At 40.0% G+C, this 19,976-nt stretch overlaps 1 protein-coding gene across 4 annotated transcripts in view; it reads left to right on the forward strand.

Moving 5' to 3' along the window:
* The first annotated feature begins 376 nt into the window (after nucleotides 1–376).
* Nucleotides 377–19,976, forward strand: part of PIAS1 (protein inhibitor of activated STAT 1) — a 169,615-nt gene continuing 150,015 nt past the window's right edge. For 3 of the 4 annotated variants that reach the window (XR_008380615.1, XR_008380616.1, XR_008380617.1), the window contains exon 1: nucleotides 466–516. Coding sequence is in view for 1 of the 4 variants with exons in the window: in XM_053593865.1 (XP_053449840.1) it covers nucleotides 493–516 (24 nt within the window). In the remaining 3 variants the exon portion in view is untranslated. Of the gene's footprint in view, nucleotides 517–19,976 lie in introns of all 4 variants that reach the window. The other variant, XM_053593865.1, reaches the window with a different exon arrangement.

The following is a 19,976-nucleotide window of genomic DNA, read 5'->3' on the forward strand; positions in this document are numbered from 1 at the left end:
CCTAGAAACGCTTCATCAAGTGTTCCTTAAATGTAACGGATTGTTATTTTTAGCTCAATGGTAGCCTCGCAGGTAGCAGGTGCTGAAAAAGCCTTGCAGATTGGGGGAGGGGAGATTTTGTTTCTGTGACTGTAGGCATTGAAGCTCCGCATTAGTTTTCCGCGGGTCGCAAAGGGGCGGGGCTCAGGCCAGCGTCCTTCTTGCTCCGGCCCTTTCCAGCAGACGCTGGGCCGGGAGAGAATAGAGGGCAGGGAGGCCGAGCGGGGAGTAACTGTCAAACCTCGCCGCTTGGCGCCATTATTTAAATAGTACGTGCCTGTCTCGCTGCTGTGCGTGGCCGGGGCGGGGCTCCGAGCGTCCGGAGTAGGGTGGAGGCCAGGGGCGGGCCGGGAAGGTGGAGAGGCGGAGAGGGGCGGGGTCAGGCCAGCCACAGGGGAGGGTCTAGCGGCGGCCCCCAGCGAGGTTCACTGCGCTTGCGCTGACAGACGCAAGATGGCGGACAGTGCGGAACTAAAGGTAAAGCGCAGCTCGAATTCACTTCTAATATTCGGCCGCGGAGACGGCGCCGCTGGTGCCGGGGGGGATGGGTCCGACCCTGGGGGGCCGCTCGGGTCTGACTGCACCCGGGCCTGGAGTTGTAGGGAGAGAGGCGCGCCTGGCCCCAGCAGAGGGGGCCCGGCTGCGGCGGGCCGCGGGCCCCGGGTGCCTCGGGGGCGCTGACGGGTAGTCCCCGGCGTGTTATTGTTGTGGGCGCCTCTGGCGGGGGTGGAGGGGGAAGAGATAGGGAGTGGGGAGGTAGGGGCTGCCGCTGTCCCCCGGGCTCGGCGTCCTCACCTTCCAGGCAGCCTCCCCACCCCCCATGGGGAGCTGGGGCTGGGGGCAGGGTGTCTTGTAGGGGGGATTGGGAAAGCTCCCCGTCGCCGCTTCCTCTTCCTCCTTTGCGGTACCGGGCTCCTGTCAGGCGCTTTCCTCAGACCCCCGGGAACTTGGCTTCGGCCGCCCCGCCCCGCCCCTCCGTGGATCCTTACCGCCCCCGCCTCGGACTCGGCTTTCCCCGGTTGCCCGCCTGTCAGGAGGCGCCCAGGGTACCCCGCTTGTGGGAGGCGCGATCCTGGGGCGATGGGGTGGGGATGTAGGGGAAAAGCTCCAGTAAAGTTTAGCAAGCCCCAGGCAGGCGTTGGGGTTTGGCTGAGGAGTAGTGGGGGTAATCTGTCTGGGCGGGACGTTAGCCTTCCTCTGTGATTCCGGGGAACCAGGGGGAGAAACCCCGTCCAAGAGTGCGTATTTGGAAGCAGTGGTGGGTGGTGAGATGCAGCTACCCCTCTCCCTTCTCTTGCTTTAGCTGGTGTGGAGGGTGAGCGGAGCCTTTGGGGGTCTCTGCACACACCATGATGGCGATGCTATAGCTGATGGAGGTGAATGGTTCGTGTTTATATCCCCCTGTTGCCTTTTGTTTGTAGGGACATCTTGCTGGCCATGCTGATTTAAACGAAATCCTCCCCTCATCCTACTCCAACCCCCAATAAATAGAACGTTCCTCCGTTCCTCTCAACTGTACCAATTACTCACGCCTCGCGAAATTAGATGAAAGGGTGCCCCCTTTTCCCCGCTTTTTCTCCCACCCCAGTCTTTACCTGATGATGGCTGCTTTACCGAAGCAGATACACCACTACACAAGCAGTTGGGGGAGGGAAGTGGAACCCTTATGATTGGATTGTGACAAATGGGTCTCCGCTTGAATAATTTTGGTTTAGTAGCAAGCAGTTCTTAACTAATGCGTATTATTTCGAGCCTCTGAACGCAGTATTCCCTTCCACTGTGGCTTCCTGTGTGTGTGAACCAAGCAGCTGGTTTTATCTTGACCCGAAGAATTGACATCTCCGTCAGAGTAGAGATTGGCATATACAGTTGTAAATCTTAGGGGACAGTCTTCTTTTTATAATTAATACAAATTGTTTATTTTCCCCCCTTTATAATGAAACGACAGCTTCTAGCAATCAAACGCCAGATTTGTTTCTGGAGAGTTTTTCCTCTAGAAAAGCCTCACTGAAAGATCGTTTTGCCTAATAACTTTGCAGTTCCAAGATTTGTATGTTAGAGTGTCATTGTTTTCCAGTTTACTTAGAATTACAGATTTATTTAAGGGCAAGCATATTTAGATTAGTCTTTTTTTTTTTCAATGTCAAACTATTGATTGAAATGAGAAAGCCTTAGGAATATTTGAGTATTTGGAGATAATTAACTCCCTCATAATAAAAAAAGTACACAACTTTAAGATCCATGGCTTTCTATAATTTTTCTCTTAAAATAGTCACTATGTTGCTGTGATCTTTGCCTTCTAATATTTAATTTATCAAGAGTCTTTTTGAGTGATATCTAATCCGTTCTGTTATACACGGACGGTAGGTAGAATAAAGCTGAAAAGCTTGTGTGGGCTATATTGTCACTCTTGATGCAGTCCAAAGAAACACAACTATGGAAAGCACATGCTGAGAGATTTCCTTCTTTGTTCTTTCCCATTTTAAGAAAGTGCCTTTGGGGATAGATCAGATCCCTGGTGTGAGTCTTGTCAGATAAAGTTTCTCTTTACAAAAATGAGCCAGTATCAGATAAACACCAAACACTTGGGAGAAATGTTACTTTTCTAAAATTAGTCTCCTCTTTTGCTTTCTCCAAAATCAACTTGAGTTTTTCCAGAGGAGTTGTTTTCTACTTTTATGTTCCCGTTTTATAATTTTTCAAATTATAATAACTATTTTGACATGTTGGTATGTCATTTGTGTTCCTGGGACTTTGAGGAGCTGTGATAAATTGCTTAGTACTTCATTGTGGTTAAAGTTGCTGTTCTTTTTTTGGGGGGTGGAGGAGGAGATCTCAGAAACGCCTACCATAGTTATTTGAGAATGTGTATATATAATTTGCAGTAGATTTGGAAGGTAGTCCTTTTGGAAATGATATTTTCTGAGGGTTTTTGTGTGTGATTTTTGGAGGTGAATATCATACATTCCTAATAAGATAGGAAAAATCAGAGTAAGAAGTAAGAAAAAACTTAGACTTCTTTAAAATTTTAAATGAAAATATGACACTTCCAACTATGAAGCTTTGAGTCAACACAATGACTTTTTTGTTACCTAAGTTCACAGCCCACACTTGATTTTGCTGTGGATTATATTAATAATTATTTTTCTCAGGTCCTTTTAGTGAGTCCTTTTAAATCTGTAAGGAATGTGCAAAGATCAGTTGGGAAGAATAGATAGATTTGTATCTCTTGTAGGAATAGTGCAAGCTGCAACACTTTATCTATTGCCAGTAAAAATTAGATTGTGAGTCATTGGTATCAAAATGAGTTCTCTGTGCACATTTGTTTATGAAAGGTTTAATTTTTCATTAGAAGAATACCCATATATGATATTTGTAAGAATGTGGGGAGAACATGTTATCATTTTTAGGAACTTAAAAGTAGGAGAGTATAATGGCCAGATAATCTTGGTGGTTAAAAATCTGACAGCTTCATGCAGCTCCTCTTAAAGTACGGTGCTTTTTTTTTTCTTAATGTTTTTTGCATTTAAACTCAAACCAAGTTATATTGCCATTTTAACTTACAGGAGGAACAGTGGGAGGGAAGAAGCTCATCATCATTTCAGTGCAGTAAATAGTGGGAAGAGAAACCATACTTTTAAAAGAATAAGTGTGTCAGTAAATTCCTTTGTCGTTTTCTGCTTCGTTTTCAAGAAGTAGCTACTTAATTTTGATCTTTGTGGTGTAATTTATTTGTTTTTATTTCAGATAAAGGCAAGTAAATCTGCCAGTTTATTCATGGTTGGATTTGAATCTCTGTAACTTGCTTTTGTCAAGTGCCACATTTAGGTGGCTTTTATTTTATGTCATTTTATGAACAGTATTTAAAAACATTTATGAACACTATAGTATAGTATAGTATAGTTTTTAAGCATTTCCTGTAATTGTTTTGAAGTACCATTTTCTTTTCCTCTGCTGTTTTCTCCTGGGTGATTTTATTGTCTTTTTCTTCAAAGACTCTCTTGTAATCCCTGTTGATTGCAGTAGTGCTTAGTGTCTAGTCCATAGCTGATTAACCTTGGGTTTCTCCTGGTGAACTCCATCAACATGTTGCTCCATGGTTCTTGCTGAGGTTTTTGAGTTTAATGTGATTTGTATCTTTTCTTGGCTGGTACCTTTTGTTGTTGTTGTTAATTTTTGGTTTGTTCATTGTTACACATTTATTGTTTCTAGGTAACTAGGAATAAGAAAATAAAATGGCTGACAGCTGTAGTGGGAATTGGGAAGAAGTATCTAAGACTCAGGAAAACTAGGTACTTATGAGATGTGATGTTTAAAAACAACAGTAGAACTGATTTATTACTTACAGAATAGATAGTGTTTTCTGAAGAATTTGGTTCTGGCAGTAAGCATCTCGTTTTTTTAATGTTTAAATAATAATATTTAGTACGTTGCAGTTCACAATATATCACTTTATTTCATTTGATCTTTTCAAAAGTTCTTTGATTTAGAAAAAAGTTCTTTGATTTAGAAAAGGCAAGTATTAACTCCCTTTTATAGGTAGAGAAAGTGGGCCCAGAAATGGTAAGTGACTAGTTTAAGGTCATACAAATAAAAATAGCAGGACTTGAGCCTCCTTAAAGGTGCCATGGCAGTTCTGGAGTCCTCTAGGGTGCTGAGCTCACAAAGAGTTCTGTATGTGAGGGTATTTTTGGATATTCTTTGAGTATTTTGTTAGCTTCCTTGCAGAAAGTTTCGAGTTTGTAAGTTGGCATTATACACATTAATTTTTGCAAATAGCACTTTACTTGGGAAATTTCAGAGAATACTCAAAAGTAAGCAAACAAATAAATAGCACCTGTAATCTCAACACTCAGAAGTATTACAATTAACATCTGGATATCCATCCATTTAGATTTTCTCTCTAAGCATATGTCTGTGTATATTCATCACAGAAAGAGATCACACTATTTTTGTTGTTGTTGTTTATAATCTGCTATTTTCATGGCTAGCTATCTTTCCAGGTTCAGGGGTATCTGGTCTGGAGCTGATTTTGTGAAGACTTTTTTGCATATCTGTGTGCTGGATATCATGAAAAGTATGCTCCCACCTTTTTTTGCTCATCAGCTTTCCTTATTGTTTGTGTATGGTTAATGTGTGGCCCAAAGCAACTCTTTCAATGTGTAGCAGAGAGAAAAAAAAAGGACCCTCCCATATGATCAAGTGCCACATTTAGGTGGCTTTTATTTTATGTCATTTTATGAACAGTTTTAAAAACATTTATGAAACACTATAGTATAGTATAGTATAGTTTTTAAGCATTTCGTATAATCGTTTTGAAATACCGCTTTCTTTTCGTCTGCTGTTTTCTCCTGGGTGATTTTATTGTCTTTATTGTGTTTATTCCACTAGTCCCTATTGTTAGCCAATTTTACTTTTTTGCTATTTTTGTTTTTTAAATTTTTATTTTATTTTATCTTTTTTGGAAACAGAATCTCGCTCTTTACCTGGGTTAGATTGCCATGGCCTCAGCCTAAATCACAGCAGCTTTCAACTTTTGGGTTCAAGCAATCCTTAGCCTCAGTCTCCTGAGTAGCTGGGCTTACAAGTTCATGCCATGCCACACTTAGCTAATTTTTCTATCTTTAGTAGAGACAGAGTCTTGCTTTGCTCAGGCTGGTCTCAAGCTCCTGAGCCCAAGCAATTCTCCTGTGTTGGCCTCCCAGAGTGCTACGATTACAGGCCTGAGCCACTGCAGTTGCCCTTTTTGCTATTTCAAACAATGTCTGACACATAGCCTTGTATAAATGTTTGCAAATAATTTATTTTAACTAAACCTAGTGATAGGACAGATCCTTTTTTTGAGCTTTGGAGAGCAGTGCAAATGGTTTTTTGATTAAACTGTTACGAGTGAAAAAAATGAGTAATTCTTGGTTGGTTCATTGTTATACTTTTATTTGTATTTCTATAAACCTGTCAGATAAGATTATTAAATAATGGCAGATTTTATAAAATATGAGCAAACATTGCTTCTGAATCTGAAATGTTTGATATGGTATGAAATATAGGGTGTCCCTGAAGTTGCCATATATATACAGGGAAAATGGGAAATTGTCGCCAAATGTACCTTTACTTACAAAATATTCATTACAAAATTGTACAAAATATTTATCTGTGTGTTGTTATAGACATATAAAAATATTTTTAAAAATATGAGTTTATTAATTTTTCCTGTGTATGGCGACCTTTGGGATATCCCATAGTATATATAACTTATTTCAAATATGTTTGTAAATTATATCTCATTAATAAGTATTGCACATTTTTGTGCCTTATTTGATGCTTATCAGTTTCGCTTTTGTTTTTGAGACTTGGCTAGAGTACTTTGGCATCATGGCTCACAGCAACCTCAGACTCTTGGGGCTCAAGTGGTCCTCTTGCCTCAGCCTCCCAAGTACCTGGGACTATAGGTGCCTGCTATAATGCCTGGCTGATTTTTGTATTTTTAGTAGAGGTGGGGTCTTACTTTTCCTCTGGCTAGTTTGAAACTACAGGAGCTCAGGTGATCCAACCCTCTCAACCTCCCAGACTGGTAAGATTACAGGTGTGAGCCACCGTGACTGGCTGCTTATCAGTTTTTAACTGGCATTTTAAAACTATTGAACATGAATTTCAAGAAAGTGGAAATGAGAATTTACTAATTTTTTTTTTTTTTTTTGAGACAGAATCTTATTAGGTCTCCCTTGATAGAGTGCTGTGGTGTTACAGCTCACAGCAACCTCAGACTCTTGGGCTTAAGTTATTCTCTTGCCTCAGCCTCCCTTGTAGCTGAGACTACAGGCACCCGCCACAATGCCCGGCTATTTTTTTGTTGTAGTTGTTATTGTTGTTTGGCAGGCCCAGGCTGGGTTTGAACCCGCCAGCCCCAGTGTATGTGGCCAGCGCCAGTGTATTTGGCCAGCACCCTAGCTGCTGAGCTACAGGGCCCACGCCTTGCCAATATTTTTAATGTCAAAGTAAAGTGTTGCCATAGTATTAAATTGGTAGGTAACACTGTTTTAAGGAGCTGGTTATAGATAGATGACATAGGCAATGAGATCCGTTTTAAGAAGGAAACTTTATGAGTTAAATCAATTAATAAATGCATGTGTGAATTAAGAATACTGTTTGTGCAACTTTTTAAGTACTGCATTGCAGAAGGAAGAGGGGGGTGAAATTGATACTATTCTAAATTTGATTTGTTAGAATTCAGTCTTCACTCCCAAATCTGTTATTTGTGTAACAAATTTTATCATTATGGGTTTAAAAAAATAGGCAGTAATTGCCATTACACTTTTTACTACTCTTACTGCTAGAAGTTTGTGACTATACCTCTTCCTACATGTTTAAAAATTGGGACACTCCATGGCTTTTGATTTCCTCTACTCTTGGTTTCAGTGGCATCACATGAAAAGATAATTTCCTAGAATTATCTATCCCTGGAATTGATCCCCTTAGAATTTTCTCATAAGCCTTCATTCATTGTTGAAACTTCTAAAATTCATCAAAATGAAGAAACCACCTTTTTTCCTTTTCTGTTTTTCCTTAGATCAAGCAAATAAACAGAAACCCTTTGAACATAAACTAGTAACTGAAATATCAGTAACTCTTATAGGACTGTTGTAAACTTTCCTATTTTTGAAAACTTTTTCTCTTTTACCTTTACCTGCTATTCTCTGCTTTCAATTCTCACCTCTTTGGTTGCCAGGTTAATTTCACCAAAACACTCCTTTCATTCTGTCACTCCTGTCTATGAAAACTTTGACTTTCCATCAAAAGTTGAGTGAAGTATTAGCTCTCTGTCAGGTATTCAAGATTATCTATAGTCTGATCCCATGTTACTTTGTGTGTTTGTGTTTTGTCTTCTCACTGTAAAGCAAAAGTCCTCAACTTTAAAGCTAGAGCTGTGGCTCAGGGCCCATAGCTTAGGGATTAGGGCACTGGCTACAGACACTGGGACTGGCGGGTTTGAACCCAGGCCAGGCCTGCTAAACACCAATGACAACTGCATCAACAAAATGGCAGGGTGTTGTGGCAGGTGCCTGTAGTCTCAGCTACTTGGGAGGCTGAGGCAAGAGAATCGCTTAAGACCGAGAGTTTGAGGTTGCTGTGAATGGTGATGCCACAGCACTCTACTGAGGGCAACATAGTGAGACTCTGTCTCTAAATCAATCAATCTAGAGCTGTTAGTTTGGTTCTTTTTGATGGCTAGTGTTCTGTTTGTACATCACTCCATTCTTCCTATTCTTCTGTGAACACATTAGGTGCTTTTTTTTTTTTTGAGACAGAGTCTCACTTTATCACCCTCGGTAGGTGCTATGACATCACAGCTTACAGCAACTTCCAATTCCTGGGTTTAGGTGATTCTCTTGCCTCAGCCTCCCAAGTAGCTGGGGCTACAGGCGCCTGCCACACGCCTGGCTATTTTTTGTTGTTGTTGTTGTTGCAGTTTGGCCGGGGCTGGGTTTGAACCTATCACCATTGGTATATGGGGCTGGCGCCCTGCTTACTGAGCCACAGGCACTGCTCTAGGTGCTTTTTTTTTGTTTTGAAACAGTTTTACTTTATTGCCACAGTAGAGTGCCTTGGCATCACCTCAGTTTCTTGGGCTCAAGCAGTCCTCTTGGCTCAGCCTCCCAAGTAGCTGGGATTACAGGCGCCTGCCACAACACCGCCTATTTTTATTTTTAATTTATTTTTGATTTATTTATTTTTGAGACAGAGTCTCAAGCTGTCACCCTGGATGGAGTGCTATGGTGTCACAGCTCACAGCAACCTCAAACTCTTAGGCTTAAGCATTCTCTTGCCTCAGTCTCCCAAGTAGCTGGGACCACAGGCAGCTGCCACAATGCCCATGTATTTTATTGTTGCACTTGTTGTTGTTTAGCTGGCCCTGCCTGGGTTCGAACCCGCCAGCCTTGGTGTATGTGGCTGGCGCCGTAACCACTGTGCTACGGGCGCCAAGCCAACACCAGCTATTTTTAGAGATGGGGGTCTCCCTCTTTTCCAGGTTGGTCTTGAACTCTTGAGCTCAAGCAGTCCACCTGCCTAGGCCTGCCAGGGTGCTAGGATTACAGGTGTGAGCCGCCTCGCTTAGCCTTTCGCAGCAGGTGCTTTTAATAAATATTTGTCAAATGAACAAATTATGTTCAAGTTTTGTCCCTATCCAGGATGGAGGCTTAATGCTCTTGTCTGTATGAGAATGTTAATTGAAAATATTCTGAGGGTCACATCTTCACTCTTTTTTTCATGCTGCTTCTTAGATGAATTTGAATGACATTAAATCCAGAATAATTTATAATAGACTGTTTTACCTTTTATATTATTTTAAGTTACATAGATATTAAGTGAATACATTTCTCATTGTAATGATATGGCAATAAAGTGAGTAAAATTTGAAAGTCCTCCTCATGTTCATTCTTCCCTAAAGGCATCTGCTTTGGTATGTATCTGTTCTTTTCTGGGTGGGCAGTGAGAGCATATTAGCTTTATTGAGATATAATTCACATGCCCCATACAGTTCTCCCCTTTAAAGTGCACAATTAAATGTGTTTTGGTATATTCACAAAGTTGTGCAGTCATTACTGTGATCAGTTTTAGAATTCTTTTTTTGCAGTTTTTGGCCGGGGCTGGGTTTGAACCCACCACCTCCGGCATATGGGGCTAGCGCCCTACTCCTTTGAGCCACAGGCGCCACCCAGTTCTTTTTGTGTTTTTTTTTTAACCTCAAAAAGAAACCCTGCATCCTTTAGATGCAGAAACCCTTAACACCTTTTCTCACAGCACTAGGAACCAATGATCTACTTTCTATCCTGTAGGTTTGCCTGTTTTGGACATTGCATATAAATGGTATCTGGCCTTCTATTCTTTTTTTTTATTTCTTCCTGGGCATTTAAAGTGTGTACGTTTGTATAGTATTTGTAATTTATTGTGTGTATGTATAGATCAGAATAAACCTATACACATGGAACTCAATAAATATTAAGTTAATGTGCATGTACATAAATATCTTTTCTAAAAACATAAATGGGGGATCATACTATACATAATGCCTTACAACTTGGCTTTTCCACTTAATGGTATATACTGAAGAGCTTTCCATGACATGTCTAAAAATGAGATGGTTTCATTCTTTTTAACAGTGCCTAATATGTTTATAGAGATTTGCCTCTTGAATTTATGAATGTATAGGTTGAAAGTTTTTTTTTTCTTTTTGTAGAGACAGAGTCTTACTTTATCATCCGCAGTAGAGTGCCGTGGTGTCACACAGCTTATAGCAACCTCCAACTCCTGGGCTTAGGCGATTCTCTTGCCTCAGCCTCCCGAGTAGCTGGGACCACAGGCACCCGCCAGAATGCCTGGCTGTTTTTTGTTACAGTTTGGCTGGGCCCGGGTTTGAACCCGCCACCCTAGGTATATGGGGCCGGCACCCTCCCCACTGAGCCACAGGTGCTGCTGAAGTTTTTTGCTTTTTGAAACAGTCTCATTTTGTCATCCTTGGTAGAGTGCTGTTGCCTCATAGCTCCTCAGACTCTTGGGCTCAAGCAGTCCTCTTTCTTAGCCTCCCAGATAGCTGGGACTATAGGCATCTGCCACAATAGCGGCTATTTTTAGAGATGGGGTCTCGCTCTTGCTCAGGTTGGTCTTCCCTCTTGAGCTCAAGCAGTCCACTTCCCAGAGTACTAGTACTACAGGTGTGAGCCACCTTGCCTGGCCAGATTAAAAGTTCTTAACTTGTTTTGATTGTTTTTGCTGTATACCACTAAAAAATAATTATATTTAATTTAACTTCTGCCATATTAATGTTGGAGTTTCACTTAAAACATTACATGAAAGTTGGAGTTTCACTTAAGACATGAAAACTTAACGGGTCAGGCGGCGCCTGTGGCTCAGCGGGTAGGGTGTCGGCCCCATATGCCGAGGGTGGCGGGTTCAAACCTAGCCCCGGCCAAACTGCAACAAAAAAATAAGGATTGGAGGTTGCTGTGAGCTGTGTGATGCCACAGCACTCTACCGAGGGTGATAAGGTGAGACTCTGTCTCTACAAAAAAAAAAAAAGAAAACATAATGGGTCAATGTTGTTTGGCTTGAGAAGAAATCGAATGCAGGGTCTTTTTTTTTTTTTTTTTGAGACAGTCTCACTTTCTTGCTCCCGGTAGAGTGCCATCGCATCATAGCTCACAGTATCCTCAAACTCTTGGTTTGAAGTGATTCTCCTGCCACAGCCTCCCAAGTAGCTAGGACTAGAGGCACCCACCACAATGCCCAGCTATTTTTTTAGAGACAGGGGTCTTGCTCTTGCTCAGATTGGTCTCCAGCTCATGAGTTTAAGCCATCCACCTGCCTCGGCCTCAGAGAGTGCTAGGATTACTGACATGAGCCATCACGCCCGGCCAGAATGCAGGGTCTTTATGGGGTTCTGGCAGTGTATAGCCAAAGCAATTCATTTTGAATTTGGGTTTCTGAATGTGAGCAAGCCTGTTTTTTAAAAAAGCTTCATGACGTAGTGCTTAAAATAGAATTTAACATGCTATCTTGTGCTTTATGTTAAATTTTAAGACTTTTTCTTTTAGTCATGCAAGTCTAAAAGATTGGAAGGATTTCAGAGTAAATATTTTTTCTCTTATGTTAAAATCATCATTTTGGTCTATAGGCTTCTATAAGTTACCAAAGAGAGGGAATGTAGAGGCACCTAGCTCAGAAGCTGGCTTATAGTAGATACTTGGGGGTAATTAAAAAATTATTTATCACATTCTGTTATTCATTATAGGTTTGTGGGTGAAGTACCAGGCTATCAGTGGTTTTAGTATATTATCACATAATGTATGTATGTATTTAAAAACTTATGTTATAATGGAATGTTTACACAAAAATCTGTTTTTTAATTACCCAAGTAATGCATCAGTTGGTACAGTGGTTCTTCTCAGAATCTGTTTCTCAGCCCCCTATTGGTTTCTGTGGATTCTCCAGTCAGAACTAATTTTCTAATAATAATAAGGCATTATTTGCTGTATTGACATTTCCAAAATCAACAGTAAAACTGTTGGCATCTTGATACAAATTAAGACAGTGGCATTAAAGTATACTAGTTGTATTCTTCATCACAGTGCAATTGGAATTAAAAAAAAAAACTGCTATTTACACTTGATGTCTTTGATAAAGCAATACAACTATTAATTTTATTATATCTCAATCCATAAGTCCATTTTAAAATGTATTTGGTATGATAAAATTGAAAGTATCTGTAAAACACTTTTATTTACTAACTATGAAATCTGATGGTTAATTCAGGGAGAAGAACTTATACAATTGTTTGACTTGGAAGCTTTTGAAATAGAATACCATTTTTACTTGGAAAATAAATGGCTGGCATAGTATGGTTGTACAGACTTGGGTATTTGGCATACATTTTCATAAAAATAAACAAAGTGAGCCTGTCACTGCAAGGAAAACAACTGACAATATTTGTTGCTAATGATAAAATTTAAGCTTTCAAGTGAAAATAAAATTTTGGAAGACATGTATTTGCCACTGTGAGCTTGACAGTTTCCCGATACTTGACTTTTTCGATAAAATCAGTGTAATATTAATGAATGTACCATTTTGAAGTTACATAGTGAAATGTTTCAGCATTTGGGAGAACTGCATAACTCAGTGAACTAGTATTTTCCAAATAACTAATGTATGATGATGATGTTACACAGTTATGCATGGATAAAAAGATCCATTGGAAATGGAATATAGATCAATGAATTGCAATATATGAGTTGCTATATATATGCATTGATAGGGTTTCAGAGTCTGTACTGCAGCAGCCTTTAAGAAATTGCCACTTGTCAAGTTTTGGTGAAGAAGCAAAGACTATCCAAAGTTACCTGAAAAGGCTAATAAAAGTGTTTTATTTGTTTTATTTATTTATTCTTTTGAGACAGAGTCTCACTATGTTGCCCTCGGTAGACTGCTGTAGCATCACAGCTCACAGCAACCTCCAACTCTTAGGCTTAAGCAATTCTCTTGCCTCAGCCTTCCAGGTACCTGGGACTACAGGCTCCCACCACAATGCCTGGCTATTTTTTTTTTTTTTTTGCAGTTGTCATTTTTTAGCAGGCCCGGGCCAGGTTCAGACCCGCCAGCCTCTGTGTATGTGCTTGGCGCCCTAACCACTGACTTATGGGTGCCAAGCCTAAATAGAGTCTTTTAATAAAAATACTCCCTCCTTTTCTAACTATATATCTGTGAGACTGGATTTTCTTTTTTTTTTTTTTTGTAGAGACAGAGTCTCACTGTACCGCCCTCGGGTAGAGTGCCGTGGCGTCACACAGCTCACAGCAACCTCTAACTCTTGGGCTTACGCGATTCTCTTGCCTCAGCCTCCCAAGTAGCTGGGACTACAGGCGCCTGCTACAACGCCCGGCTATTTTTTTTTGTTGCAGTTTGGCCGGGGCTGGGTTTGAACCCGCCACCCTCGGCTTATGGGGCCGGCGCCCTACTCACTGAGCCACAGGCGCCGCCCGAGACTGGATTTTCTTTATATTCTACCAAAAGCACCTAATATAGCAGAGTGAATGGGGAAGTAAATGTTAGAATCAAATTGTCTTTATTGAGCTGGACATAAAAGAGATTTACAAAAATAGTGGTAGCTTTCTCACTAATTTTTTTGAAAATAGTGTTTTAAACTGGGTACCGTGGCTCACACCTGTAATCTCAGCACTGTGGGAGGTTGAGGAGGGGAAATTGCTTGAGCTCAGAGATTTGCCTTAGCGAGAGTGAGACCCCGACTCCTGAAAAAAATGAAAAACCCAGCTGAGCACCGCTGTGAGCCTCTGTAATCCCAGCGGCTTCCAGAGGCTGAGGCAGGGTATGCCGACAGCCAGAGTCTGAGGTTGCAGTGAGCTGTGATGCTATTGCACTCTGCTCAGGGCGTAGGGTGGGACTCTGTCTCAATAACAAAAAAGCATGCTCGGTGCCTGTTTCTCAGCTGCTAGGGCACTGGCCACTTAACACCCAGGGCTGGCAGGTTCAAACTCTGCCTGGGCCTGCCACACAACAATGACAATTACAACAACAACAACAACAAAAATAGCCAGGCATTGTGGCGGGTACCTGTAGTCCTGCTGGGCAAGGGGGAGGCTGAGGCAAGAGAATTGCTTAAACCCAAGAGTTGGAGGTTGCTGTGAGCTGTGACGGCACAGCACTCTACCGAGAGTGATATAGGGAAACTCTGTCTCAAAAAAGCAAAAAAGTAAAAATAAAAAATAAGCAATGAAAATAGCTTTTAAAATAAGATATGTGATTTATATTAGGAGATAGATTTATCATTATTATTATTATTATTATTGTTTGAGACAGTGTCTCACTTTGTCACCCTTACTAGAGGGCCATGGCATCATACCTCACAGTAACCTCAAACTGTTGGGTTTAAGTGTTTCTCTTGCCTCAGCCTCCAAAGTAGCTGGGACTGCAGGTGCCCGCTACAACACTTGGCTATTTTTTTGTTGTAGTTGTCATTGTTTGGCAGCCCCGGGCCGGGTTTGAACCTGCCATCCCTGGTGTATGTGGCTGGCGTCCTAACCACTGAGCTCTGGTCGCCAAGCCAGTTTTTCTATTTTTAGTAGAGATATGGGGTCTTGCATTTGGTCAGGCTGGTGGAACTCCAGAGCTCAAGCAGTCCACCTCCTCAGCTTCGGATTATAGGTACGAGCTACTGCACTGGGGGCCCATGATTTATTATTTTTAAATGACAGCAGATCTTTTAAAATTTTGTTTTAATGTCTAATACAGTAAATCTTGATAGATTTAATCGACATATAGATTTTTTGGGGGGAGGAAAATCCTTCATTTTCAAGAGTATACAAGTAAAAGAGACCTAAGAGCAAAACCTTTGAAAATTTAAACTTTGTTTTATTTTAAAGATCACAATTTGGAGTTTATAATTAAAAATGGTAATATCCCTTTTACCATCTCCTATGGTACTTTTTATAATTTATTATTTTACTTTTTATTTATTTTGTAGAGGCAAGAGTCTCACTTTACTGCCCTTGGTAGAGTGCTGTGGTGTCACAGCTGACAGCAACCTCCGACTCCTGGGCTTAGGCAGTTCTCTTGCCTTAGCCTCCCAAGTACCTGGGACTATAGGCACCCACCACAACGCACGGCTGGTTTTTTTTTTGTTGTTGTTGTTGCAGTTTGGCCAGGGCTGGGTTTGAACCTGTCACCCTCGGTGTATGGGGCCAGCGCCCTACTCACTGAGCCACAGGCGTCGCCTTGCTTATTTATTTTTATTAAATCATAACTGTGTACATTGATGCATTTAGGAGTTTAGTGTACTGATTTGATACACAATGTGAAATGCTTACATTGAACTAAACACATCCATCACAATTATACTCTTTTCTTAATAGTTTTGAAATGTACTGTTGCATCATGCACATTAGATGAGGTTCTCCACACATACTTTTTATAATTTAAAAGGAAAAATAGTTCCCTTATAGTAATTTGTTAACAAGGCAAGTTTGCTAAGCAGAAGCTGCTTAATTAAATCTACATCTTTGGGTGGCGCCTGTGGCTCAAGGGGTAGGGTGCCGGTCCCATATGCCAGAGGTGGTGGGTTCAAACCCAGCCCCGGCCAAAAACCAAAAAAAAAAAAAAAAATCTACATCTTTGTAGTAAATGCTAAGGAGTAATAGCTTGCATTGCACAGTAGGAATGTGCTTGTGATACTTTTAATCAGTAATGGTGTGGGAAATATATAGCTTATTTTGTCAAGGCTATGTCCTCGTTCGATTGCTTTTTTTCTGTAGTTAGGGATGAGAACCACATGAATAAGTAAAAGATCTATGTAAATATCTATCCCCTAATTTAATTTTAGCCTCCAGCAGAGCTTGGCGCTTACTAAATATTTGTGATTGGCATTTTACCTATTTTGTTTTCTGTCTTTCCTTCCATGGCATCAATGTGAAACAGGACCTGGGCCTTATAAGACAATGCTTTTCAGTTTCGTTCTCTATTTCTTTAGAGTGGTGTGTGAAAAACCCCAGCCTATCCCTTAAGCATTTTTTTTCCCCCAGGGAGTCAAAGTAAGACTGGAAAAGGAACATTTTTGTGCTGGATGTGATTTCAAAATCAAGTAGCATCTTAAAGGTGAAAGGTATTTTAAAAAATAGTATTTTATTTCTAATTAAATCATAATTAGAGGAAAGAACATGAATTTTAGGATTGCCTTTAATCTTCATTCCTGAATTTAGATAGTCCCAGGAATAATAGTTCAGACTATGTTCTTCTAAGCATAAGTAGATCTTGGGCGGTACATTTTTCCAGAGAGAAATTTTCTTATCTCCAGTTTAGTGTACTTACTGGCTGCTAATGTTTGGGGAACCAGGCTGGACAAGGAGGAATATGAGAATGGAGATTTTGCTTAATTTCCACATAGTTAGGCTTGTGCCTCACTCTTGACCTTAGCTCTATACAGGGTTTCTGAGTCTGGAGTCTCTGTGATTCAGTTGTTCTAGTAAACCTCTTACCTCCTGTGTTAACATAGGCTAAAGGGCATGGTTAGGGAAGTTGTGTCCTGGGTGTTTTAGATAGAGGAGACCTGAGAGTCTAACCATTCTGTATACAGATTTTCAAGCAGCACTCTAATTTTCAGCCTGGCACTTTGCCCCATCATCTTTAGGGGTGAATTTGTTTGCCTTTCTTTAGTATTCCCCTCTCTAAGCATTTGTAGGTTGTAGTTTCCTCTGCTGATTCAATTATCACTGCATTGTCTGCTTTTCATCTTCAAAACATTTGTTGAAATTGCCAGTTGGTTATTTATTCTCTTTGTCCTTGTAGATTAATTTTTCTTTTCTTTTTCTTTTTTTTTTTAAATTAAATCATAGCTGTGTACATTAATGCAATCATGGGGTTAATTTTTCTTTTTTTATTCCTTTACTGTCATTTTGTTTCTCTTCATGGGTGGAATATGGTAGAAATTTGTGTGTGATAAATTTGTATGATACTTAACTGGAGATCATTGTAAATTTTCTGAAGCTCATAATACAAACTATGTTAGTATATGATAATCATTCTTAAATAGTTGCCAGTGATTAATTAAGATTTATATTGAGGCTTGGTGTCTATGGCTCAGTGGCTAGGGCGCCAGCCACATACACCGGAGCTGGTGGGTTTGAACCCAGCCCAGGCCTGCTAAACAACAATGACAGCTACAACCAAAAAAAAAAAAAAAATAGCCGGGCTTTGTGGTAGGCATCTGTAGTCCCAGCTACTTGGGAGGCTGAGGCAAGAGAATCGCTTAAGCCTGAGAGTTTGAGGTTGCTGTGAGCCGTGATGCAACAGCATTCTACTGAGGCGGATGCTTGAGACTCTGTCTCAGTAAAAAAAAAAGATTTGTATTGAGTAGCAATAGAAATTGTGTTATTTCTGAGAGAAAGGTAATTGCTTTAAAAAAAATTAAAACTATATATAGGATAGTATGGTAACATTTTAGAGGAATGTGTGGCTTATAGACAAATATAAAACAAGTATCAAGTTAATAACGCATTCTAAAGCTTGGAGACCTTTTGTGTACCCTTATCTTGTCTCTTCCCCACTTCTTCCTGGGTAACTCATATCAATAGGTTATTTATTTATTTTTTCAATAGGTTATTTTTAAAATAAAAACTAGTGAAGTAATTGTTGTATTTATTATTTGTAAGGTTTTTAAGCCATTGTTTTAAATTAACCATTTAATTATACCATAGTCTCATAAATTAACATTAACTATAGTATTCTTTGAAGGGATTTCCATAGGGAGGAAAGTAGGCAAGTAGTCTCCTTTTGGAGACTTCATTCTGAAAATATGCGTAACTGGGCAAATAAGCATCTCATAGAATCCAGTAATTATGTCTGATGATGTTTGGGGAAGAAGAAAAGACTAACTTAATTGCCACAGTGATCTACACTTGCTTAAGTCTTGAAAAGTACTCAGATTTATATTATTCATGCTGTAATCCATGAAGAAGTTGAATCATCAGAGTTATGAAAACAGTCTAGCTTTTTGCAAAAAGCATAAACTATTAAAGTCTGTGTTATACTTTATATATTTTTGTCCATTACTTTGATACATTTGAAAAACTTAGTAAACATAATTATTTCTTTACTGGGCTATAATCTTACAAACAAATAAACATCCTCTTCTCCCCTCTCTTCTCTCCTTCTTTTTTATTCCTGTTTGCAAATTTGGCCTTTTCTTGTTTAAAGCAGTGTTCTTATTCATTCCTTCGATAAAGATGAGTGCTGTTTTATGTGCCAGATACTATGTTATATGCTCTATTGTCAGTTGGGACACAGTAGATACGGTCTTTGCCCTTGTGAAATGTACATTCTAGTATTCCTCTAAGTTTAGGAAAAATTGCTTGGTTCTCTTGTACCTTTCCATATTTGAATTTTTTTTTTTTTTTTTTTTTTGAAACAGAGTCTCACTTTGTCGTCCTGGGTAGAGTTCCATGGTGTCACAGCTCACAGCAACCTCCAACTCTTGGGCTTAAGCGATTCTCTTGCCTCAGCCTCCCAAGTAGGTGGGACTGTAGGTGCCCACCACAGTGCCTGGGTATTTTTTGGTTGTAGTTGTCTTTGTTGTTTGGCGGGCCTGGGCTGGATTCGAACCCACCAGCTCTGGTGTATGTGGCTAGCACCCTAGCCGCTGAGCTACAGATGCTGAGCCACATATTTGAATTTTTATAAAGAGCCAGTGTCTTTATAATGAGCAAAAACTTTGTTTTATTTTGGGAAAGTTATTTTTAAATACCAAATAACAATGTTAAATGCGTTGTTAAAGAAAGTTGAGTAGTCATTTGTTTTATATATGCTTCCTAAAGTAGGTTTTGGAGGAAGGAGATATGGAGGAACTAGGAAAATATATGAAATATTGTGTGGGAAGTTTAATTGCTGGTTCACTGGAATATTTAGTGAGATGCCCATGCCCATTGAGACTGGTGATTATGGATATATGGTAACATCTGTCCACCTGAGTGTGTGTATTCTTGTCTCTGGCAAAGTGGGAACCAGTTGAATGTGCCAGGGACAGAGGAGCAAGGGAATTTTGCAAAGAAATATTTAGTGAGGGACATTGGAATCTTACTTAATTTAGACCTAATTAGGGGGCTGATGGATAGAGAGTGATGAATAAATTAGATCTTTATGAAGTTGAATTATTGCAGTGAAGCAAGTTAGAAAAGGAGGTTGTAGTTGGAAAATGGAGTATTTGAATTAGCGATTTTGGAGGTGTGCTGATTCTGGTGGAATGTTCCAGTAACCTCCTAAGAGTGGAAGTTAATAATGAAGAGTTAAATTGGAGCCTGGATGATCAAGGCAAGTGCTAAAAATTACTTCAGTGAATGACAGAGCTGTTCTAGAGCTACACTGTGCAGTACTATAGCCACCAGTTGTATGTGGCTATTGAGCACTTGAAATGTGGCTAGTCCTAGTTTAGATTTGTTGTAAGTGTAAAATATACACTGGATTTTGAAATAATAGCGTGAAAAAAAGAATGGAAAAGATCTTAATAATTGTTTTTATATTGGTTATATATTGAAATAATATTTTGGGTTTATTATCTCAAATATAACATTGAGATTAACTTCACCTATTTATTTTTTAAAATGTGGCTACTGGAAAATTTAAAATTACATATTTGGCTCACATTTACAGCTTTTGTTATATTTCCTTTGGATGGGACTTTTCTAGAGATATTACTACCCCTAAGTAGCATGAGGATTAGAAGAGTTGACATCTGTAGGGGTCTATCGAACCCAGTGTAAGAATCTTTTGGGAGAAGGAATGGACATTTCTTAGACTTATTTTTCATTGAGTTTTCCAGTGCTTTTTTCCTCTTCTGCTGTTCTTTTTTTTCTTTTTGTAGAGACAGAGTCTCACCTGATCAC

Source organism: Nycticebus coucang, chromosome 6 (genome assembly GCF_027406575.1).
Source record: "Nycticebus coucang isolate mNycCou1 chromosome 6, mNycCou1.pri, whole genome shotgun sequence".
NCBI classification, from domain to species: domain Eukaryota; kingdom Metazoa; phylum Chordata; class Mammalia; order Primates; family Lorisidae; genus Nycticebus; species Nycticebus coucang.